Source organism: Globicephala melas, chromosome 21 (assembly GCF_963455315.2).
Source record: "Globicephala melas chromosome 21, mGloMel1.2, whole genome shotgun sequence".
Taxonomy (NCBI): Eukaryota; Metazoa; Chordata; class Mammalia; order Artiodactyla; family Delphinidae; genus Globicephala; species Globicephala melas.
The window spans coordinates 15,410,197-15,435,653 of record NC_083334.1 but is presented as its reverse complement, the minus strand read 5'-3'; the positions used below and the strand labels follow the sequence as shown (position 1 = coordinate 15,435,653).

At 41.3% G+C, this 25,457-nt stretch overlaps 1 protein-coding gene across 1 annotated transcript; it reads right to left on the bottom strand.

Moving 5' to 3' along the window:
• Nucleotides 1-14,741: 14,741 nt before the first annotated feature.
• TRIML1 (tripartite motif family like 1) lies at nt 14,742-20,452 on the bottom strand. The gene is made up of 6 exons (XM_030884097.2): nt 20,045-20,452; nt 19,709-19,804; nt 17,944-18,174; nt 16,889-16,911; nt 16,620-16,717; nt 14,742-15,292 (listed from the first exon to the last, which is right to left on the bottom strand). The coding sequence occupies exons 1-6, from the start codon at nt 20,450-20,452 to the stop codon at nt 14,742-14,744; spliced, it is 1,407 nt and encodes a 468-aa protein (XP_030739957.2).
• Between the last annotated feature and the right edge of the window lie 5,005 nt (nt 20,453-25,457).

Genomic DNA, 25,457 nt, shown 5'->3' with positions numbered 1-25,457 from the left:
GTGCGCAGAAGCGCACACGCTTTGTGCTTTCCTGGGTGGCTAGGTTCAGCTGAATGCAGTTTTCTATGTTCGCCTTAGTGTTTCTTGTGGATGCAATCATGCATAAGCAAACATGAGATTCCTGTTATGCTTGAATTATTCTCTGATACACTCATTGTGTTGGAACAAATTTGCATTTTCAAAACAAGCATTATAGCAAAACTGAATGTATTTGTGTATGAGTGTTCTGATCAGATCCTCCTGAGGAAGAGATACCAAAGGACAGTAGCTTATCAAACTATTAAACATAAGTTGTTTCCACTTGTCAGGCATCTTTGGATATTACTGGACAGATGGTGAGAACTAAGAATCATTCCCCTACATTAAAGGCAAAATGGAGAAGAGAGTGTAAAGATGTCTCACAGGGACACAAGAGAAAACGTAGGTAAGGTGGCAGTCTATCATAGCAGGAAGGAAACTTACACCGAATTCTTGGTCCAAAACATTCTAGCTACATACTGTAGCTAGATGACATTCCAAAAAAGGCAAAACTATGGAGACAGTAAAAAGATCAGTGGTTGCCAGGGTTTAGGAAAAGAGAGATGAGTAATCAGAGCACAGAGAATTTTTAGGGCAGTGAAACTATTCTGTATGACACTACAATGGTAGATACTTGTCATCACACATTTGTCAAAACCCACAGAATGTACAACAAGAGTGAGCCCTAACGTAAACTATGAGCTTTGGGTAACAATAGTGTGTCAATATAGGCTCATCAGTCATAGGAAATGTACCACTCTGGTGGAGGATGGGAAATCTTATTTGGAGGCAAACCTGCCCTGTACTACCAGGAGAATAGTTTTAGCCTTTACTTATCTCACTAAGTATGAATAATCTTACATTTCACTACTACATTAATAATACTATAATCAAATATTAATTTATCTGCTTAAAAGGTACTGCCTCAAATCCCACTGGGATGTTATACAACACGGAGTACGTGTAACTACTTTTCTACAAACCAAAAATCTTGACTTCCAAAACATATTTAGCCTAAGGGTGATAAGGAATTGAAAACCTGTATGATTTTCAAAGTATTCCTGTCAACCAGGAAACATAAAGCTAGGTTTTAGTACAGCTGCTGAAGAAACTGCTAGGTGACCCCAGATGTGTTCTTTCTGGACATGTGGCTACATATAATTCTCAACATCCCTTGCAGATACGTGTGAGCAGATGACTAGAGGAATCTGAGATGAAGAGATATGTGATGCTGCTGTATCACGTAGTTAAAGGCCACATCTCTTGCTCTGGACTTCCAACTTTTCCTAACCCCCTTGCTCCTACTAGCTTGAAATGTTCATGACTGAAACTGCCTTGGAAGCCATATGCTGGGGGTGGCAGAGACACTTTGCTAGCCTCCGTTCCTTCATGACTGTGGAGCAGAGACCACTTAATCACCAAGCACTGTTACATGAAAAAAACATATTCTCTGCTATTTAAACCATGGTATTTGGTGGGTATCTTTGTTATAGCACTTTAACTGCTACAACAGCCTAAGCCCATGAGATCACCAACTTGAAATTAGCATGTTGGTTTTATTGTTTCTATTAAAAATGTGTCCAAAAATTTTTGAGTAAGTTTCTTAGTTTAAATAAGATGCCTTTTCAGCTCACTGATTTTTTCCCCTTATTGAATCTTAATTAGCATACAAAACAATCAGCTGGTCAGCATTGGCCCAAATTGACTAAATTGTTTTCCTTTCTTTCTAGTCATTTAATAGTAAGTTTCTTAACTACCAACTTTCTCAAGCACTATTTGTTTGTTTGTTTTTCTCTCAGATAAAGTACAGAAGTAGCAGCCCTCAAGGCTGTCCCTGTGTAGAGCTGAGTAGAAAGCTCAGTAGAAATGAGTCTCTTTCTAAAAAGACTTTTTTTTTTTTTTTTTTACGGTAGGTGGGCCTCTCACTGTTGTGGCCTCGCCCGCTGCGGAGCACAGGCTCCGGACGCGCAGGCTCAGCGGCCATGGCTCACAGGCCCAGCTGCTCCGCAGCATGTGGGATCCTCCCGGACCAGGGCACGAACCCGTGTCCCCTGCATCGGCAGGCGGACTCCCAACCACTGCACCACCAGGGAAGCCCCTAAAAAGACCTTTTTAAAGGGCACTAAAAGGATAAGCATAAACAAAATGTATTCTTATAAACTCTGGGGATTACTCTTTTTGATTGATTTTTTATGACGCCTGAATTCCTAATCAGTTTGTCCTTGATCCACCACCTTTTTATTAATAGTCTAAAGATAAAGATTCTAACCAAGATGTTGACACTATCCAATCATACCAGATTGTCAGGAACATACTGACGGACCTCTATATCTGCCAGTCAGCAAACCCTCAGCCATACTGAGAAAACTATTGGTTGTTTGAGGATCCAAAGTATTACTACTTGGTTTGAAATACTGGTGGTATCCTCTAGTTACTTAACAACCAAGAACATGAGATTTTATTATACTGATCCTCTGTTTTATGACTACATTTTGCTATCATTTTAAGATCTTACATTTTGTGCCCCCAAAAAGTAAAGTTTTTTTCTACTTACTTGGTCAACTAAATGCAGAATGGAGAAAGAGAAGGAGGAAACTCAAACATGGGACGGAAAAAAAAATTGAGTCTATTATAGTATCTTATTCCTTCCCACCTGTAATTTCTTTTTCTCTTAGAAATTCTTTATGAACGAATTTGGTGCATTAAAATAGTACAGCAGTTCCCAGTATTTCAATGACCTCTCTCTTAATTCAAATATTGTTTCAACAGAACTTTGATATTCTTCTACCCTCCTGGTCTGCTGCTTCTTTAAGCTAAACTGAGGATTTCTTCTAAAGCTCAATACTTGGTCCTATGTTCTTCTTGATCTCCAGTCTTTACTAGAATAAAGCGATGTCATCTTACAACTTCAGTTATTATGTATATGACAATCACTGTAAAAATCCTTCCTGCAGCCCAAACCTGTCAAAAGAACTGATTTTCTATCTGTAAAAGCCAAGGGATTCACTGTTCTTTCCCCATTATGTGCCACAATCTCCCTCAAACTCAAATGCTTTATCAAACAAACTGGATCCTTCACCTAATTTCTATTAAAGAATAATACAGCCCAGTGGTTAAAAAATAGGCCCTGGAGTCAGTAGACCTGGGTGGATATCTAGTTCTTCCACTTGACAAATGTGTGGCACTGGGCAATTTCTTTAACCTGTTCATAGTAGTGTAAATATTACACACAATACTTAACCTACAATAGATATTTAATAAATATGAGAAATTATTTTCCACCTGGGATACATCATCCAACAGAATATAATCTTATTAGAGAGAAAAATACATATGCACAGAAAATACTTTGTCACAAGTGTTCTCTTTGCCTTGATTTCATAAACACACTGAAGAAGTTTTCAAAGCAGCTCGATAACCTAAGCAACTAAAGTGCGATGATCAGCCATCGGGGTGGAAAGCCAAGGTACAGTCCCCAGAGGGCCAAGTTTCCAGGGGAAGAATCTGAACCCAAACACAGAGCCAAGATATTGTCCATAACGAAAGATAAAGGTGGTAGAACTGAGAAGAGGTGCATAAAATGGAATCTGATTTCTAGCAGAGATTACTGAGTAGATCATGTGTCTTCCACAGCTTGCTCTTTTTAAAGACTTATTCTTAGCCTCTTCCCTATCAGAGCTAATAAGAAAAAAATATCAAATTATTTGCTCATCTCCTGAAGAGTTAATAAGAACGCTGTTGTACATTTAGTATGTGAAGGATATATTTTATTCTGCAACTATAACAGTAAAAAATTACAGATTTCGAGCCAGACCACTGGGGTTCAAATTCTACTTCTACTTCTTGTTGGCTCTGTGAACATGGTCAAAGTTAATCAACCTCTCTGTGCTTCATTTTCCCACCTGGAAACTGAACATAATAATGGTAACTATATCTCTGGATTGTTGTGAGAATAAAATGAGTAAATGTATTTAAGTACTTAGAATAGTCCCGTGCAAAGAATAAGTGCTATAAGCCTTTGCTTTCATCATTATTATTACTTTTATCATTATATTTCAACACGTTTCTTTTCTCAAAGGAATTGTCCTGCTGATCACAGCAGAAAACAATTTAAATATCAATGATGGCGTCAAAGGCAATCCCCTGCTTGTTGGGATTCTTTATCAGAGGGGGAAGCTTGCTCTTTTCAGCTATATGTATATCAGTTGTACATACGCGTGTGTGTACAGAAGATGCAGCTGATGGGCAGCCAAATTTAGGCCATAAAAGGTGACATTCATAACCAAAGTCCACTGCATCTATCTTTGCTCTAACTTAACTTACGAAGCATGTGCTATACAGCATTTTAAACCACATTAACTAATAATGTGCAGCACCTGAGTCACGGCACTCTTCTCACTACTGACGTATAGGCAGAAATCCTGTCGCAAAGAGTAGGATGGAATAACCTGAGTTCACCATTGTTCCAACAATGCAAAAGTACAAAAATTTCATCGGCTTCGTGTTCTATCATCCTTTCCTTTGTATGTATAATGCGCGTACTGTTCTACAGACAAAGCCACACAATACCAAAGGAGGCTGTTAATCAGGCCTTAAACATAACTCTTAATGGCATTCTTAGCTTGGAACATGGCATAGAGAGGGTATATATGCATCTGTATCTGTCGTTACTCTTTGACAGAAAATAAATTTATTTTTTGTTTGTTGGTCAATAAACTTTTTTTTTTTTTTTTAATTGAAGGTATAACATGGATACAACGACCAGGGCTGCTTTCGCTACATCCTCAGTGCCTACCCCAATGCATGATGGGTAAAAGCTCAATAAATATTCCTTGAACAAATAAACGAATGTAGAAATATCCCTCACGTGGGGAGGGGCGCCATAAAATTCATTTCAGGGAGGCAAAGTCTGGACTTTGGGGTCCACATCCCCAAAATAGCCCAACATATTGGGCTACTACGTATTGGGCAGACTTCGGTGCTAGATCTTATGCCACATCCTTTACGCGAATTATTGGCTCACTAACTCTTCACCGAAACCGAAAAGGTCGATTAATTTTCCTGCCAGGTGAGGAACCCGAGGCTCAGTTAGAAACTGGGATTCCAGAGGTCGGACAGCGAGACCAGCGTCGCCACCACTCCGGAGCCCAGACGGCGCTGGACCCTCGAAGCTCGGGGGCATCCGGGAAGGAGCTTACAGAGGCGCCAGGCCTCCAGGGATGGAGACCCGCCCGGGCCGCCCCGGGAGGAGGGGGCTCGGCGGGGGACGCGGGGGCGGTTGGGGGAGCAGTACCCTGAGGCCCCGCAGCTGTCGCGGGCTCCTCGCCTCAATTCCTACCTCATCTGGTGGTGCCTGGCGACGCGCTCCCGGTGCTGAAAGTCGTGCCATCTGTGAGGCCGCTCGCGGGCCTGCGCGAGACGCCCGCCATTGTTGCCGCCGAGAGCCCCAGAGGCCCCTCAGAGCGACCGGCTGCCGCGCCTTCCGCGACCCCGCGCGGAGCCGTCTTTCCGCAGCCCGCGCAATTCCCGCCGCCTTTGCTCCGCCCCGCCAACCCAGCAGCCCCGCGATTCTGAGAGGACGACTTCCGGCCTCTTTCAGAACCGGAATTCGAAAGAGCGGGTAGCCCATGTGTGAACATATTCAGAGGGGCTTATTAAGTGTCCTAAGAAAAACAGTGCAGGAAATTCCCTGGCGGTCCAGTGGTTAGGACTCTGCGGTGTCACTGCGGAGGGCCGGAGTTCAGTCCCTAGTTGGGGAACCAAGATCCCGCAAGCCCTGGAGTGGGGCCAAAAGAAAAAAAAAAGAATGCAGGCCCTTTTAATTTATTTTCCAAAAGCTAGAAGGACTTTTTATTCGCTTTTAATTCCCGCGGACGGTGATTTAAGAGTCCGTACCATACGCCCCAAGAAACACAAGTCTGAGAAGGAAGCCACTCCAGCCTTCGGTTAACAATGTCGTACTGAACACTAAATATCTGTTAAGACAGTAGATCTCGTGTGTTCTTACCACAATAAAATAAATAGGGAAAGAAAAAAAGGATCGTTTTTACAAGGGATCTTTTTATAAGATAATGCATGGAAACTTTTAATTTAACCACTTAGAAAATATAAAGCATGGTTTTACTACAAAAAAAAAAGAGGGAAATATAAAAAGAAAGAAGAGAGAGAGAGAAAGGAGGGAGTGAAGGAAGGCAAGCAAGAAGGAAGACAGGAAGGGAGGGAGGCAGGCCTTTGTCCCAGGGCATTCCCTAAAACACAGAGGACCTACCTGTTGTCCCAGGGCGTTCCCTAAAACACAGAGGACCTACCTGTTGTCCCAGGGCATTCCCTACAACACAGAGGACCTACCTGTTGTCCCAGGGCATTCCCTACAACACAGAGGACCTACCTGTTGTCTCCAGGACATTGCCTACAACACAGAGGACCTACCTGTTGTCCCAGGGCATTCTCAACAGCACAGAGGACCTACCTATTGTCTCCAGGGCGTTCCCTAAAACACAGAGGACCTACCTGTTGTCCCAGGGCATTCCCTAAAACACAGAGGACCTACCTGTTGTCTCCAGGGCGTTCCCTAAAACACAGATGACCTACCTGTTGTCCCAGGGCATTCCCTAAAACACAGAGGACCTACCTGTTGTCTCCAGGGCATTCCCTACAACAGAGAGGACCTACCTGCCAAACTCCACTCAGCATCTTCTCGTGCTCGTGGGAACCGAGCCTGCAATAAGAGGCAGCCACTTTTTCGAAAGTTTTTATTGAAGTACAATTTACACACAGAAATTGAATATATAAATTTCCAGCTCGATGTATTTTCACAAACTGAATATGAGGTGTAATCAGATAAGCACAGAACATTTCCAGCACCACCAAAGAGACAATACTTCTAACACTTCTAGACAATACTTCTAATAAATACTTTTTTAAATGTCTAATAAAATGTTCACTGAGTGTAACAGTCCTTTAGATGTATGACAAGGGAAGAAAGAAAGGAGCAATCTGACATTATTTCCTAAGATGGTGTGCAGAGCTCAAACAAACAACAAAAGATTTAGACTTTAAATACAAAATCTAGAATATTGTATAGCATGGTTTTCAATATGTATATTGCTTAAAACTGATTTTGAAAGATGCTCATTAATACAAAAAGACTAGTTGTGGGCTTTCCTGGTGGCGCAGTGGTTGAGAATCTGCCTGCCAATGCAGGGGACACGGGTTCGAGCCCTGGTCTGGGAAGATCCCACATGCCGCGGAGCAACTGGGCCTATGAGCCACAACTACCGATCCTGCATGTCTGGAGCCTGTGCTCCGCAACGAGAGAGGCCGCGACAGTGAGAGGCCTGCGCACCGCAATGAAGAGTGGCCCCCGCTCGCCGCAACTAGAGAAAGCCCTCGCACAGAAACGAAGACCCAACACAGCCAAAAATAAATACATAAATTAAATTAAATTTTTTAAAAAAAGACTAGTTGTAAAATAGCTACAATGTATATAAAAGTGGCATGACTCCTTGCAGATTAGCCTTGAGAGGGTCTCCTGGATTCTTCTGTAGGAAAATGATGTGTGTTGGGACAGTATCACTGCACATCAGTCTGGTCCTCCTTTATGTGTTTTCCAAGCTCTTCTCTCTCATCCTTTACCTCAGGGCCATTTCCCTCCCTGGCAGAACAGAGTCCAATAGACCCCCTGGTGAGATTCTCTTCTCAAAACAGGTTTACAGAGCCCGCTTTTCATTTCTGAGAAACTAGATAATTGGAAGACAAGGAGAATTGAGAGAAGGTAGAGTTACTTGAAAGGGAGGGCACGATGTGAAGGGTCAAGGAGAGACTCTGAAGACAAACTAAGCTCCTTCCAGGGCTCTTCCTACGCCACACCCTCCTCACCACACATCACGCACATACACACACACACACATTCCACCACACATGCCACACACACATCACACAAAACACATACCATGTATCACATATCACACACACTACCACAACACACCGCATACACACACACCCCACACACATTCATACTCCTCACCTAGTGGATAATGTGCCTTGGCCCGACACCCTGGACATTTGTTTCCCATCTGGATGGAGGGCAGGAGACTCAGATGCTGTGTGAAGCGAGGCTGTCTCCCACCAAAATGAAATCTGATTAAATTGGTGGAGGAAAAATTCCCTTTTGAACCAAGAAGTTGTGGATCCACCATCACTGTTAAAAACACAGCCCAGAAAAAAAATATCAGTTTTGAATGTTGCTACTTATAATTTATAAGAGTTTACTATTTGAATCATGAACTGGAAGAAAAAGGATCAAGGAGGCTAATAAAAGGCAATATTTAAAATACTCAAGACTTAAAAAAAATCTTCCTAACAGATAAAGAATGAGGATTAGAATTAGGAACTCAAAAGGATGAACATTAATGCTTTGAGGCCATCACAAAACTAGATGTAGGGGTTCCATCAAGGACGAAAACCAGGACCGTGAAGGCAGGAATGAGAGTAGGAGAAGGCATATTCTGAACTCAGATATAAGTTCATGGTCAGAACTGTGAGAAACAGAACCACAGATCGCAGTATTCAAACATGCAAAGAGTCCGGCTAACACAGATGCCAAAGCTTAGTAAGGAACTGTTGGTAATTCACATGGATTGAGTAGTTATACCTTAAAGTAGGTAGTGCTCTAAGTAGGTAATAAGGCACCAGAATATTGATTATCTTGCCATGAGCAGTGCAGTTAGTAAGTAGTAGAGCCAGGATTTGAACCCAGGAGATCTGGCTTTACTGCCTTTGCACTTCATCTTGCATCTGGCTAACCCAGAGGCAGATATGCTATGAAACTAGTCAAACTTAAGTTTCAAGATCCTTATTCGTTTGAGACCCTCTAAGATCCTGGACCTAATGTTTTACTTTGTAATTTTTTATTCTTTTTCTTGACAAGGACTCTCCTCATTTGTATAAGCTTCAGGCCTCACAAAACCTGGTTCCTTCCTGCTGTCTGTCAGTAAGAAAGCTATCACAGGACATCCAGATAAGTAATACGTCTCCTTATATGTATGATCTCCTATGGTGGGGGGAGGGGGCAGTGCTTTCCTACCTTTCTCACGCCGGGGCACACATCTAACATGTTTTTATAAGGCAGTAGAAGGAGGAAGAGGTTAACGAAAATTTCAGAAGTGGAGACCAATTAAAATAAAGAGGTTTATTTGGGGTATGTTCAAGAAGCACTTGAATTGTGTTCCACCTGACTACAAAATGAGGGGAGCTTATAAAGGCAAAAAACTGCAAGGTTACATATTGTTTGTCAAGAATTAAGATTGGGGACTTCCCTGGTGGCACAGTGGTTGAGAATCCGCCTGCCAATGCAGGGGACGTGGGTTCGAACCCTGGTCCAGGAAGATCCCACATGCTGCGGAGCAACTAAGCCCATGAGCCACAACTACTGAGCCTGCGCTCTAGAGCCCGTGAGCCACAACTACTGAAGCCCACGCGCCTAGAGCCCGTGCTCCGCAACAAGAGAAGCCACCGCAATGAGAAGCCCGCTCACCGCAACGAAGAGCAGCCCCCGCTCACCACAACTAGAGAAAAGCCCGTGTGCAACAGCGAAGACCCAACGCAGCCAAAAATAAATAAATAAATTTATTTTTTAAAAAAATAGAATTAAGATTGGAGCTGGCAAGAAGTAAGGGTGCTTGTTTAGCAGGATTGGTTGAGGTTCCAAATGATTAGTTGGGAGCGGGGACCTTTGAAACTACAAGGTTGCAGCTGGCAGCTGCTAGCAGATTTTGTTTTAAAAATGGCTGGTGGTGTTCTTTGATACAGTTGAGAAAATTCAAGTTCTCAGCGATGCAGGAAAGTGTGTGAACCACATTCACATGGCCACCTGGCTCCATTTTGGATGCCTAAACCGAGGTTGCTACAATTTGATTTTTAAATGATCTTAAATATGTCATCAGGTTCACAGCTGGTGGTAACCACCCTAAGTCCCAGCCAGAGGCTAATAGGATCAAGATTTTAGGGGACCTCTAAGCCCTTGAGTACCACTGAACGAGGCGCCGTGGTTGAATAAGGCTACATAGCTCATTCCTCTAGGTTCAGTACTTCAAGTGCTAGCAGAGCTAGTAATAGGAATGTTCATACCATGTCCTAGGAGCCCAGAGCAGAGGTGTGAGATTATCAGGTTTGGAGGAATGAGAGTGAGATTACCACTTTATAATAGTTTTTATTTTTATTTATCTCCTATTTATTATAGTAATTTTTAATTGGGTAATGAGATGCTCACAAGTGTGAAGAGCAAAAGGACTTCCATGAATGATAACAAAATGATCCATAGGTTTTTTTTTTTTTTTTCTCCAACTGAATTTTGTGTTAATACTTTTCCCCCTTAAATAGTAACACCTACCTTGGAAGTATTTCAGAGATTTTGGTGCCAGTTGTTTTCCATATTCCACACAAGCATGCTATGGCTTTTCTGTCCCCTTTCTGACAAATTGCAAAATGGAGTCTCTAAAGGGACAGGGGTGAGGCTGACAAAAATTCATCATGCACCATGGATTATTTGTTTCTCGGTGTTCTCACCTAATTGTCACAATGAGTGGTATTTCCCAAATTTTTGAGAAGAGGAAAAGTAAGGCTATGAGACTTACAACAACTTGCAGAAGTTGAAACATTACTTTGTGGTGAAGTTCAGTCCTCCAGCCAAGGGCTGCCTGATTTCAAAGCCCAAGCACTGTTCCCCAATTCGCCCCAGGACTGGGTTTTTTTGGCATACATACAGTGCTTCTGGCAAGACCATAGGGCAGAGGAAAACATGTTCACTTGTCTTAAAGCTGTGTGTCTTCAACTTCAGTGTGGAAATGCCAGTGAGTAAGACATCCTGGACTCCCTGTAGTACACATTAAACTTTTGTAGCGGGATGTATGACCTTCAGACATGTGCCCGCAGGATCCACAGGCAGCTTTCCAACCTGCAGAGAGATACTTGCGGAATAATTAGAAATGTACCCAGAGGTTTATGTACATGTACATTCATCACAGTGTCGTTTATAATAACTACAAATGGAAAACAATTTAAAATGTCCCACAGTAGGGGAATTATTAAGTAAATTAGGGACATTCATATGATAAAATATTACTCCCATTAGGAATTATATTTTCCAAAACAATTACTTTTAATACACGATCCTATATTATTTCTGGATGCTGGAAGATGGAAAAACAGCTGTAAAGAACATTACAAGACTAATTGGGAATTCTTTAATTAGACTATTAGATATCATTAAATAATATTTATTGAATGTATATTTATTTATTTATTTTTGCGATATGCGGGCCTCTCACTGTTGTGGCCTCTCCCGTTGCGGAGCACAGGGTCTGGACGCGCAGGCTCAGCAGCCATGGCTCACGGGCCCAGCCGCTCTGCGGCATGTGGGATCTTCCCAGACCGGGGCACGAACCCGCGTCCCCTGCATCGGCAGGCGGACTCTCAACCACTGTGCCACCAGGGAAGCCCTGAATATATTTTTTTATATAATAAATGTAATTTAACAAAATGTACTAATTCTTAGAAGATACATATGTATTTAAAGATAAAAAAGCTGTATTTTCAAGAAATATCTAATGATGAGAAGGAAGTTCACAATATATATAATTTAAGGTAATTAATTTTCATTTTGCTTAAAATATACATAGAAAAAAAATTAGAAAGATACACACCAAAACATAACATTGGTTATATGTGTAGTGAGATTACATCCAACTTTTATTTTATTTTTTGTACATTTCCACATTTTTCTTTTTTCCTACTGTGACCTATTATATTTTGTTCCCACTCCTCCAAGGTATAAGCACAGGGAGAAATCTAAGACTAGGGAGAGGCTGATTGGGCACATCATTGAGTTAAATTAGTGCAGGAGGGCCTTGTAAAGTAATCCAAAGTAAGATAAGGTACCAATAAGCTCAAAGAATAACAGGTCAAAATTATGTCATGGGAGGGGGAGGGATAACTAGAGCAGGAGGGTCGATAAAGACCTGATTTGAAGAATGGAGTTTTATTGGTAAATCAGATTTCAGGGCAAGATATGTATAATATTTTATTTTTAAGGTACTCTAAGGAAAACAAAGAAAAAATTTTTAAAGGTAATCAAACTGCAGTCCTGCATGGAATCCTATGTGACGTCCTCCAACCTCAAGACCAGACTGTCCCCTCTCCTCCAGCCAGCTGTGGAGAGGTTGGGAAGGAAATGGCAATGATTCTGGATTCCATTTGGTAATGTTCACTACAAGAGGCTACCAGTGACTTGCCATCTCCTGGGGAAATTGTCCATTCAGGAAAGGGTGGAAGAGAGAGATTTGGGAAGGAGAGGGGGAGTTAATGGGGGGTAAAAGGGATGGCTTGAGTGATGGTTAGCAGGTTCCTTGTGGGACACCATTCATGTTGAAGGGAATGTCTTTGTCAAATGTTCTGTCTGAGGCAGTGAGACCCACACCCTTGAACAGTGCAAGGGGATGCATTTGCCAAGCAAGGGAGCACTTCTTTTAATGTTTCATTCTGGCCACTCTTGCTCCCATCCTTACCACCACGTCTGCTTGGCTTGGAATTTGTATCTAGGAACCCTGGGTGAAAATTTTCTTGCACCTTTTACATAGTTATTTATGCAAACCCAGAAGAGTAAGAATAATATAGATTTAATCTTCCCCCCACACTCAATCAGTGGCAGTCCCAGTGTAGATAATCATGCAGCCAAGATCCACTCAGGATGACCTTCCCAGAGGGAAAAAATATGCTGGTTTCCTCGGCAATACCGACCCCTCTGGGACAAAGAGAATAAATAAATAAATAAATATAAGGGCTATCACCAGGATTATACTACAGTTAAATGTAATGTACACTACATTAAAATGTATTACTTTTATATTCATTTATCAAAATTTTAAAAAATTCAATTTTTTTTGTAATTGATGACAATATATTCAAATATGCTTGGTGTTTGCTATTTATAATTTACTTCTTAGCTTTTTGAGATGATAAATCAAGAAATAAGGGCTTCCCTGGTGGCGCAGTGGTTGAGAGTCCGCCTGCCGATGCAGGGGACATGGGTTCGTGCCCCGGTCCGGGAAGATCCCACATGCAGCAGAGCGGCTGGGCCTGTGAGCCATGGCCGCTGAGCCTGCGCATCCGGAGCCCATGCTCCGCAACGGGAGAGGCCACAACAGTGAGAGGCCCGCGTACCGCAAAAAAAAAAAAAAAAAAAGAAATAAAACTCAGTAAAATGAAAAATGGGAAGCAGCCACAAATTATCTGAAAAGGATGTGACTGGCTCACCTCCTCCACAATTCTCTGAGTATATGTGATGTCAGGGTGAAAATGCAAGTAGGGAACTCAAAGAACAGAAGAGGGCATTATCTGGAATTTAAAGTCTAGTTCATGTCTGCTCCCTACCTTTGAGGGCACAAGATTAAAATGTATAAGGTTGAAAGACAAAGCAGATCTAGATTAATGAGAAGGGTGAACAGAGACCCTAAAGTAAACCCAGTTACTGACCTCCTTCTATGATTTTCTATTGCTGATTAAGAGGTTCAGTTATCAACTTTTCCTCACTTCTTCTCTAATTTACAAACTAAAACCTGTGATCAATTTTTTCTTAATAATTTTGCAGTCACGCATGGGTTAAATCCATCAGTTTTGTCAGAGACTGAAAATACTGACAGTAACTTATCTGAGTAGGAAGAGGAGGGGAAGGGGTGCCCTCTGTGACTGGTGACATCCTGCAAATGAGAGCAAGAAGGAAGAAATTAAAGAAAAAGAAAAAAAAAAAAACCCTGTAAGGACAGAGCACTAAGAATGGGGAGCCTGAGTAAGACCAGCCGAAAGAAGCATCTTCGCTCAGTCACTACCCCCTTCCTAAACCCTGGCATGTTGGGATAAAGAGTAGGCTTGATCTGGTCTTACAGAGATGAAAAGCCTTCTGCTCATAGCAAATAGCAAAAGCTCAGAAAATAACCTTATATAAAACTCAAAAAGTCACTCGGCATCCACAGCCTTGAAACATTTATTGGCTAGGGACTTTGCTCTGTCATCTTTGAACATATTAACAAACAACAAAAGGTTCCATCCTCTTGTGAATATGGTAACACGAATGCCACAATGATATTCACACATATCTTTGTAGTGTCTGAACACATAAGTCTTCCTGAGTACAAATACTCCAGGCCCCATGGGATGGGAAGAAAATCGACTTTTCAGAGGAGGCTGAGTCATGAGTGAAAAGGAGAACCCATACCTCCAGTCCCCTGGAGGAGCTGGGATTGCCCCGGCACACAGAGCTCTGCACGTAGGACAAAGGCACATGCAAATAATAAAGTTTTTTAGAGTCAAATAAATACACTTGAAGAAAAATGACATATATTTATAAAACTGGCCTATGAAAATGGGATTCTGGTCAATAGGAACTAGTTCTATCTATTTCAGTGATCAGCACATACAGGGGGCAGTCTAGATAATGAATTTGGTTAAAGACACAGGATATGATCAGCTTTCTCCTATTGGTATTAGAAGTTGATTGTCCAATTTGGCTGTTCATTGGGGGCTCAAGTTAATGGAAATTCTTGGGGGTTGGGGGTGGGCTTTCCTTTCAGATCACCTGATGTTAATACTGTCAATGCATTAATCATCCTAATTAATAGTCACCTGTTGGTCTTAGACCTCATTCTCAGAGAAGGCTGAGGGAGCCTCCCTCAGACATGGTTATTCAGTGAGCAGATGGTAAGAGGGCCTGTGTTTGCCCCTTCATTTGGGAAACAAGGGGAGATGATGGGCCTGAGAGTCTCTTGGAAAGAGGCTGGAGGGAAACTGTAGATAAGGGACTCATCTGTCACATTGTAGAACGCTATGTGTCTGGACTCATAGTCTAAGAAAACACCAATCTTATGCACTGGCTCTCTAACATGTTGGCCTTTCAAAGGTGATGAGACCCAAAGACTATAATCATCTCCAATTTTTAAGCCTGTAAGTGAGAAGAGGTCCCCTGGAGGCTTGGGGAGATTCCCCTTTCTGCTCACTGAGTCCTTGCAGATGCCCACCTCCCACTCAGTCTTGTTGCCCACTTCCACCTCCCAGTAGTGTCTCCCGCAGGTGAAGATCTGAGCCCCCAGCACCGTTGCAGATTGGTCAAATATTTCGGGGTTGTCAGGCAACTGCTGTCGGGTTCCTCCATGTTTCACACTTTTCAGATCCTCAGACAAGACAAGATAGGCGTTGGCCGTGGCTGGATCTAGAGTTATATCTGCTGCAAGAGGGAAAAAGAATGAATCCTCATTTGCATTCTAGAAAACCCTCTTATGTATGTGGAATTGAAATTAAGGTCTTAGTATCTAGTCCTATTTTTTTAAATTTAATTTAGGTAATGTGGTGGGTAGTGTCTCAGAGCCCCTTTTAGTGTTTTACAAAATACAAGAGAGTGAATCTCTCAAAGGAAACCAAAGAGAGTCATGTCAAGAGTGATATTGGATCTCTGATAATGGAATGGAGGTAGTTCTGTTTATAAGACAGTTTTAGAACTAGGAGCTATTTATCCACACAGGTCATATCTTTTGTCATTTGTATTTGCTTTAGCCAAGGTTGGTTATGGTTCTTCAGTTGGGGTGGGAGAGAAATATAGTTATCACTTACTGAACTTCTACTTAGGTGCCAGGCATTTTCTGTACATTATCCCATTTAATTATGGCAAGTATTATTATCTTTTTTCCATTTTCATAAAAGAAAAAACTGAGGCTCATAAAGGTTAGGAAATGGGGCCAAGATGACAAAGTTACTGAGTGTTTGAATAGCAGCTCCTAATCAGCATTTTTCATTACGTCATGCTTAAGTGCAACTTCTTATGAGTTAGTGCAACCACCAGTGACCATTTGATAAAACACATTTTGAACCACTGAGAGAGCTCCTCTCCCAGACTCCTGGGAGGAACTTTCATTGATTATCCAGACAAGATTAGGCACCTCATCATACCATTTCATACTTTTATTTGTAGATCAAATCCCAATCACTAATTCTTTCTTTAATATCATTCTCCTCAATCTCACTGTAAGTTCTACAGAAGCAAAGGCAAGTCTGTCTTATTCATCATTGTAAGTACACTCAGAGACTGATAGCACAGTACCTACTATAGCACATAATAGGCACTTCTCATATATCTGTTGAGTCCAAAGTCTATTAGGCCTTCTTCTGAAGGTCAGATTGTCAACAAGATAAAAGGTGAAAACTAATGCTGACCTCTCTAGATGTTGGCCAGCCTAAATATTTAGAGCATTTTAAAAGAACATTCTTTGAATGTTCCCTCACTGAGATTTAAGAGTTTAAATCAGCTTTTATCCTGACAAGAACAAAGGTAGAAATGCAGAAACCCCTGAGGAGGTATGTGTACGTGTGCATGTGCAAGGCAATGGGATGGACAAAACAACAATGAAAACAAAGGTAAGAGCAGAACTCAGACAGAAAACAAAACCAGATCAAACATCAATCAAGTCCCGGTGCTTCTGTCTGTTCCGGCAGGGATGGTCTGTGGCCCCCATTAACTCTGAAGACCCCTGGAGGTTCAAAACATCAGGCTGACTTACTGCTAAATTTTCTTAGCATCTCTCTCACTCCAGTGATGTGGCACAGAGTCAGTTCCGTGGTGATGGCCTCTGGACACTGAAGCAAAAGTGGCTCACTCCTACAGGAGGGCAGAGAGTCACTCAGTCTCCTCTGAGCAGACCGCATGACCTGCTCCAACTTGAGAATCCAGCTCATTTTGCCCCAACAGCATGGACACTCTCATCCACACTCTGATAACCTATTGCATCAACACCACACCCCAATAACTGAACACAGAATTGAAACCTACCTTTCCAGTATTCCTCTTACATTCTAAGGGTATAAAAGAAAGAAGGTTAGTTTTTGTGCACTTTGATCACTAGCAAAGACTGAATCTGTTTTGGATACTGTCCTTTGCAAATTTTGCAGAATCCCCTTCCCGTGGCTCTAGAACACCTTGAGTGGGAGAGCATATGGTAGAAAAAACCCCAAACTTCTAGGGGTGAGCTCTTTTGAACGCGAGATGGTTCTCCCAATGACTAGAGATCTCTTTTTCTCATATTGTCACTTTGTTTAGAGAATCTATTGCTGAGAAAGGAGCCAAACTATTGGCTTCATTATCCAATGCCTCCAGGAGGTAGAGATAAGAAAGGAAAGTAGCCCAGTGAGAGATGAAACTACACCTGTGTACAGTTGGACTGGGTTGTTGGGAAGGCACCAAATTAAATAGCATTCTGTGGAGCCAGTCTAGGAAAGAGACATGAAGCTGGAGACTGGAAGCTGGAACATAGCTTAGTTTAAGAAGGTCCCAGAGAATGCAGTAGTAGCCTAGGAAGGCAGTAGAGCAAAGATGGTGAGGATTTGGGGCTCAGTATACTCAGAATACCTGGGTTCTATCACCTACTAGCTATTTGACAGGCAAACTATCTAACTGCCATAGGTCTGAATTATTAAGCAATTGCTACTATTAACCCATTTTGTAGATAACAATCACCTGTTGTAAATATCATAATAGTATTTAACTTTATCAGGTCTTTTTGAGGATGTGATTTAATGTGCCCAACACCTAGTAAATGTTCATTAAACTTAAATTTTTTATTTGGCAAAGCTGAGGTTGCAGCAAGGCAGGCACAAAAAAAAAATTGGAGTCATCATTTAACTTGGTTCGGAGGTATATTCCTCTGTGTTTTTCCTCCTCTTCAAGACTTTATTTATACTATATAGAACACTCATTCTTTAGCAAAACTTTTTGGGGGGCCAGAACTTAATTTTTCAGGTAAATAAGGAAAAGTTTATTTGGTATGACTTGAAATATGATAGGGGACTACATGTGTTTTCTTCCATGAATTTCTCCAATGTTCTTACCTCAAATGACTCTATGATCGAGTTCTGACACATGGACTCTATCTGTCCAATTGTTTTGCTCAGGCTTTGAATTCGCTGGGTCAGCTTGATCTCATGGTCCCTCAGTCTCCTCAGGTTCTCTCTTTCCTCCATTTCCAGTAGCTGGAGCTGCAGCTGCTCCTCCTCCTTCAGGAACTGGTGCATTTTTGCATATTCTGACACAACAACCTGTTTACAGGTCTTTGTCTCTTCCTGCCATCACGTGTGTGTACACACACACACATGAACAATATAATAAAGTTAGTAACAGAAACACTTATGCAGATTTTTAATCCTTACAAAGTTCAAGAGTTCCACTGTGACAATTCTTGAAACCTGACACATAACACATACAGTCTATTGACTAGCTGGGTGGATAGTTTGATATTTTAGAAGATGTGTGTACTGTAGCTATAGTAGCAAAGAAAACCAAAATTTCTACTCCTAGGAGGCTGTCATTCTACTGGGAACAATGAAAAGTAAACAGTCAAGTAAAAATATAATAGATGGTGATCAGTACCATTATTTTTAAAAAGTAAAGCAAAATAGGGCTTCCCTGGTGGCACAGTGGTTGGGAGTCCGCCTGCCGATGCCGGGGACGCAGGTTCGTGCCCCGGTCCGGGAAGATCCCACATGATGCGGAGTGGCTAGGCCCGTGAGCCATGGCCGCTGAGCCTGCGCGTCCGGAGCCTGTGCTCCGAAATGGGAGAGGCCACGACAGTGAGAGGTCCGCGTACCACACACACACAAAAAAAAGTAAAGCAAAATAAGGTAAGGAAAAAAATTAGGGGAGGGACTTCCCTGGTGGCGCAGCAGTTAAGACTTCGCGCTCCCAATGCAGGGGGTCCAGGTTCGATCCCTCATCAGGGAACTAGATCCCACATGCATGCTGCAGCTAAGAGTTTGCATGCCACAACTAAGGAGCCTGAGAGCTGCAACTAAGGAGCCCACTGGCTGCAACTAAGGAGCACACATGCCTCAATTAAGACCCAGTGCAACCAAAGAAATAAAACTTTTTAAAATAAATAAATAAATAATAAATAAATAGATAAATAAATAAGTAGGGTAACTGCTTAGTTCTTTAAAAAAATAGGGGAAAAAACATGCATTCATTTATTCAACAAATATTTATTCAATGAAGTAGGCAATGGATCACATATTAGGACTAGAAATGATCATCACAAATACTCCCATGTAAGAACGCAAAGATTATTGGAATAATCAGATACACGCTTACTTTTTTAATATTTAATAAAACATTTAATTCTGTGCTTTGCTAGACAGCTCAAATTCTGATCCGTGACTAACCTCAAGCTTTTGTTCAGGTGTTCTAATCCACACTACTATTTTGTTTTAATTTCCCTTTCTGTTTATTTCTTTTTTATCTGCCCTTTTTCCCCAAAAGGATTTGAGATGTTCCTTTTTCTGTCAACTTCCATTCTATGTTATATGTCTTTAACTTGTATATTTAATAATTATAATCAAGGCAGAAATAAAGGTAGCCACCATGTGGTATAGGTACACCAAGAAGGGAGAAATAAGCCAGCCTGGGGATGGGAGAATTTGAGATGAGTCTTGAGATTCCCAGATGGACAAGCAGAGGTGGGCAGCCCAAAGCAAGGATACTCCATGTTATAGGACTGGGACTGGAAAATTTTGTCATTTTCCCCTTGGTATTTCACGACATGTCCCTTTAGTCCTCCTCATAGAATCACATACAAGATGCAAAAGTGAATCAGATACTGACCTTATACAATATCACTCTCTCCTTCTCATGGGTTAATATAACCTGAGTTTCATTTTTCTTTTTATGCAAAATATTTAGGATTTCCTGGAGTTTCTCCTGCAATAGAAACAAACTCTGTGGCAAATGAGCAGAGCACCAGGTCATGAAGGGGTCTTGAGGACCAGGTACAAGATGACTGAGACTCTAGATCAAAGGGTGAAGCAGGATCCACACCAAATTTGTGGTCTGGTGCCTGGAGATTAGCACCCATGAATGTCACCCATAGAAAATATTATGGGAATTAAGCGATGGAACCTGATTTGTGTTCTGAAATTTATATCAAGCAGCCAATCTTACTTTATGATGCTCCTCAGCCTCATTCGAGAGATTCATTCTGTTTATTCCATGACCTCGGGTTGAGGAATCCTTTACACCCTGCTCATCATCAGACAACACCTTAGCGGCAGCTAGCATTCTCTCATAGCTGCCTTGGTTGCCCTCACTCTGCAGCACCTGGGATCTGAGCTGCTTGCTGATGCCAACCACCCTCCCCAGATGCTCATTGGCCTGGAAATGTGGGATCTCCAAGGTCCTCCAGCACTCAGGACAAGATAAAGCAGTGTTATGTTCCTCCCAGCTTCTCAGGAGACACACCAGACAAAAGCTGTGCCAACACTCGGTGGTCACTGGGCTGGTGAAATAGTCCAAGCAGATGAAACAGGTCAGTTCCTTCCTGAGATTCTCCAACAAATCTGCTGTAGACATTTTCTCAAAGGACATCAGAGCAAGGTCATGCCTTTATTCTGGGATTAGAAAATCCTCCCTGAGAGTCTATTGTTTTGAGTAACAAGTGGGTATTCAGTTGCTATGGTGTTATTACATGAAATTCTTATTCTCCTCTGTGACTGATTTCACCAGTTGACACAAAGCCAATTATGACTTAATGTGGAACCTCTACATACTGGGTTCATCATCAACCCCAAACTTTTGAGGAATCTCATCGTATAAGCAAGCCATGTGCTGGATACTGAGGATACTTGCTCCCAACAGTTGTCATTTCAAGAGTCGGTTACTGTATATGAATAACACCATGAAACCGTTGAAACACATTGGTTTTACGCTGGAGGTTTGGGTAATTTGGTGTAAGCCAGTACAGAGATTTAAATTATGATGATCTCTGATAATATCTGAATTGGAATCTCCTCCAAATCTTTAAGAAAACTCCACTAATGGAATCTAGTTGAGAAACTGAAGGAAGAAAACTATAATATATATTTCTTCACTCATTAGGCCATTTTCTTTCTTTGACCAAAGCCTACAAACTTTGTGCTCCTTTATCAGGTACTGTGTCCTTTTTTTTTTTGCGGTACGCGGGCCTCTCACTGCTGTGGCCTCTCCCATTTGCGGAGCACAGGCTCCGGACACGCAGGCTCAGCGGCCATGGTTCACGGGCCTAGCCGCTCCACAGCATGTGGGATCTTCCCGGACCGGGGCACGAACCCCTGTCCCCTGCCTCAGCAGGCGGACTCCCAACCACTGCGCCACCAGGGAAGCCCGGTACTGTGTCCTTTGATTTAATTTTATTCATCCCCCCAAATGAGAATAATTCCAATGAAGTATTCCCTGACTTTCAATGTACAATGGATTACTAGAGTTATACTTATTGCTCTGCCCTGCAGACCGTGATACTCACCTCTCTGCTACCATAGAAAACATCAAAAACATCATTGTTGTTGGAAGTTGCCTCAAGGAGCCATTACATTATGGAGTGGATGGAAAGACATATTTTAGGATAAATATAATTTTGCTCACTTATTTTCATTCTTTGAAAATGTTTAAACTAGGCCTTCTTAAACCTCTTCTCACTTCTTACTGGACAGAAATTAAATGTGTAGACATTATTTTTAGACTGACGAAAAAATATATAGTATACAAACTGTGTGCAATGACCTCTGAGATTAGTGCCAAATCCTATAAATTTGCTGTCTTATGCTCATGAGTCCCTTCTTGCCATGGCCCATCCTCCACTCACTGCATGCCAAGAAGTGGAATCTTAAAAGCTTAAAAGCTCAGAGTCTAACCAGTTCTGTCCTCTCATTAAGTTCATACCTTATTTCTATTTTTCTCCTGTCACTCTCCAGCTTGGCAACCTTCTATGGTTCTCCATTACCTGTGTTATTCCATTAATTCCTTTCTGACTTTCATGGTTCCAACTGATTCTTCTTTCCCACTCATCTCCAGCAGGATGTTGAGTGTTTCCTTACCTTGAACTTTTGTTCAAAAAGGAATTTTCTAGCCCGAAATAGTTCTTCCTCCACCTTCCTTCCTCCTAGTCAAAACTCATTTTTCTGAAGTCATTAATGTTTTAATCATACATCCTTTGTGAATGAGTGGGATGAGATTTTTTGCTAGGAAAAGGAAGAACTAGAGCAAAGAGTTATACTCGCTTAAATAGGAGGAGTGGTAGCATCAGTTTGGGGTCATGAAATCTCTACTGTTCAGATTGCTTCTATGCTAGTAACCAGGGGCTTCAAAATATTGTTAGGAGTTAGTCTCAAGCAAGGGTCTTGCAAAACACACACACACACACACACACTCACACACACACACACAAAACCAAAAAACTACACTAACATGAACTGCCATCTCTGGAAAAAGGATTTATGAATTACCACCTACATTCAGTGTGTTATTCACACACAAACTCAGGAATCTTTAACATTGACCAGAATCATTAGAATAAGCCCTACCATAGAGTTATGGTACATCACAGAACCTGTATTCCAATTTGGAATGGAGAGACTGGCATGTTCTAAGTTCAAGTCACACTGATCCGTTCCATCCCACTTCCCTCTTCCAAATAAATTCCTTTCATAAACTCAACACAATAACCATATCTTATTCATTGCTGACTAGAGGGATTCTTTTGCACGTAGCAAGGGCTCAATTTGTCTGTAAATAAGTTTTAAATGAACAACGAGGGGAACCATATTGTTGTAGAAAAACAGTCTTTTATCTAACTGGAAACCAAGAGATCATATAATCCAACTACCTGCTAAAGATGATGAAGAAACTAAGACAAATAAATTGAGTTGGTTCCCTGAATACTTACTCTGAGTCAGGCCAGGGCTAGGAAGCTGGGTCTCCTACCTCCTCTCATTCTCTTCTGTCAACAGTACACTGCATCTCACTTGTTGTCTTGTGAGTGGGTGAAAATTTCCAGTTATGTCAATGAAACGAATATGGCTCAAGTGCTTTCAGAACGAAATTAGAGAGCTATCATTATGGCGTGATCAGGTGACAAGCATCTGAATTCACTGGCTACACTCACTATTGGGAATGCAGACTTTTTCTTTACCTTCTCTCTGAACACATTGATTAGGCTTAATTCACAGATGAGGACGTTTATAGAGTGGGCCAGCCTTCCCAGAATGCATTACACCAACCCTCGGGTACTGTACTGCCAGACGTGATTTCTGAGATCAGCAATTCAAATAGCTTTTTCTCTGGCCTGTCTCCTCCTACGGAGGTGACAGTAAGGATACCCCAAGAGGTCCACAGTCACAACTGTCACCAACATGCAATTAAGGTTGGAACACACAGAAAAGAGGAACCTTAAGGATACAGTGAGGGCTGGGAGTTCCCTGGCGGTCCAATGGTTAGGACTCAGTGCTTTCATTCCAGTGGCCCAGGTTAATCCCTGGTAGGGGAAGATCCCACAAGTCATGTGATGCAGGCAAAAAATATGTATATATATATAAATATATATAGTGAGTGCTTATTCATTGATATACATATATATATATTTATATAGTGAGGGCTTATTCATTGATGAAGGCAGTGGATTAGATAGGGACATAATTTGAAAAATATCGTTCTTGAAAGCCTGGTTTTAAAAAATATGTCTGTCATTTCATATCAGTGTGGAAAAGATAGCTTATCCAACAAACGGTTTAGGACAAGTAGGGGTAGCCATCTGGGGGAAAAAAAAAAAAAAAAGTTGGATCTCTGCCTAACAGTTTACACCAATGTGTATTCCAGATGTGTGTGTGTGTGTGTGTGTGTATTTTCCCCATTCTAGTCATGAATTTCTACTCATATTACTTCCCTTTGTATTGCTTTTTTCACCTTATTATTTTATTTTTGTATGTGTTTTTGTTCTAGATTACCCCACATCTATTTAACAAGTGAGAAGCATATTTGTTAAACATATGGCCAATTATTGCATCCAAAGGATGAAGCACATTGTAAAAGGAGATAATTGGTAACTTAGTAGAAATTTAAAACGGAAGACTTAGAGAAGGCTTTTTAAAGCATGCTTTGGAGTTTAGCCACCACTAAGGAAAAAATGAAGCTAAAATAACCAAAAATTAAATATTTCTATACAGCAAAATAATAAAATAACCAAATAAATGTTTGAAAATTACAATATAGGAAAGAGACTTTGGAACACATGTGTCAAATACCTTATCTTAAATTATGAAGAGGTCGTCAAAAAAAGTATACTTAAAAATAGTAGCTCTTCTTCGGATGAATGGATAAAGAAGATGTGGCACATATATACAATGGAATATTACTCAGCCATAAAAAGAAACGAAATTGAGTTATTTGTAGTGAGGTGGATGGACCTAGAGTCTGTCATACAGAGTGAAGTAAGTCAGAAAGAGAGAGACAAATACCGTATGCTAACACATATATATGGAATTAAAAAAAAAAAAAATGTCATGAAAAACCTAGGGTTGAAACAGGAATAAAGACACAGACTTACTAGAGAATGGACTTGAGGCTATGGGGAGGGGGAAGGGTAAACGGTGACAAAGCGATAAAGAGGCATGGACATATATCACTACCAAACGTAAGGTAGATAGCTAGTGGGAAGCAGCCGCATAGCACAGGGAGATCAGCTTGGTGCTTTGTGACCGCCTGGAGGGGTGGGATAGGGAGGGTGGGAGGGAGGGAGACGCAAGCGGGAAGAGATATGGGGACATATGTATATGTATAACTGATTCATTTTGTTGTGAAGCTGAAACTAACATACCATTGTAAAGCAATTATACTCCAATAAAGACGCTAAAAAAAAAAAAAAATAGTAGCTCTTCGTATTACTATATAGCCATTTAAAAATAACAGATCTATTTATATACACTGACATGACATGACATCCATTAAATGATATTAACGGGGAAATACATTTTTACTCCCCCAAATAGTTTAAGTATAAACAATAAAAATTAGGTTATATATGTATTTTTTCCTACAAAAATGAGGCCATGCTATAGAGGTTGATAGTGTATCTGTATACACAAAGGCATAGAAAAAATATGGAATTTCATGGATATGACAACAAAAGCACAGACAACAAAAGCAAAAATAGACAAGTGGGACTACATTAAACTAAGAAGCTTCTATACTACAAAGGGAACAATTAACAGAGTAAAAAGGCAACCAACAGAATAGGAGAAAATATTTGCAAACCATGTATCAGATAAGAGGTTAATTTCCAAAATATATAAGGAAATCTTATAACTCAACAGCAGAAAAACAACAACAAAATAACACAAAACTAATAACCCAATTAAAATATGGGCTAAAGGAGCTTCCCTGGTGGTGCAGTGGTTGAGAGTCTGCCTGCCGATTCAGGGGACGCGAGTTCGTGCCCCAGTCTGGGAGGATCCCACATGCCACGGAGTGGCTGGGCCCGTGAGCCATGGCCACTGGGCCTGCGCGTCTGGAGCCTGTGCTCCACAACACGAGAGGCCCACGTACAGCA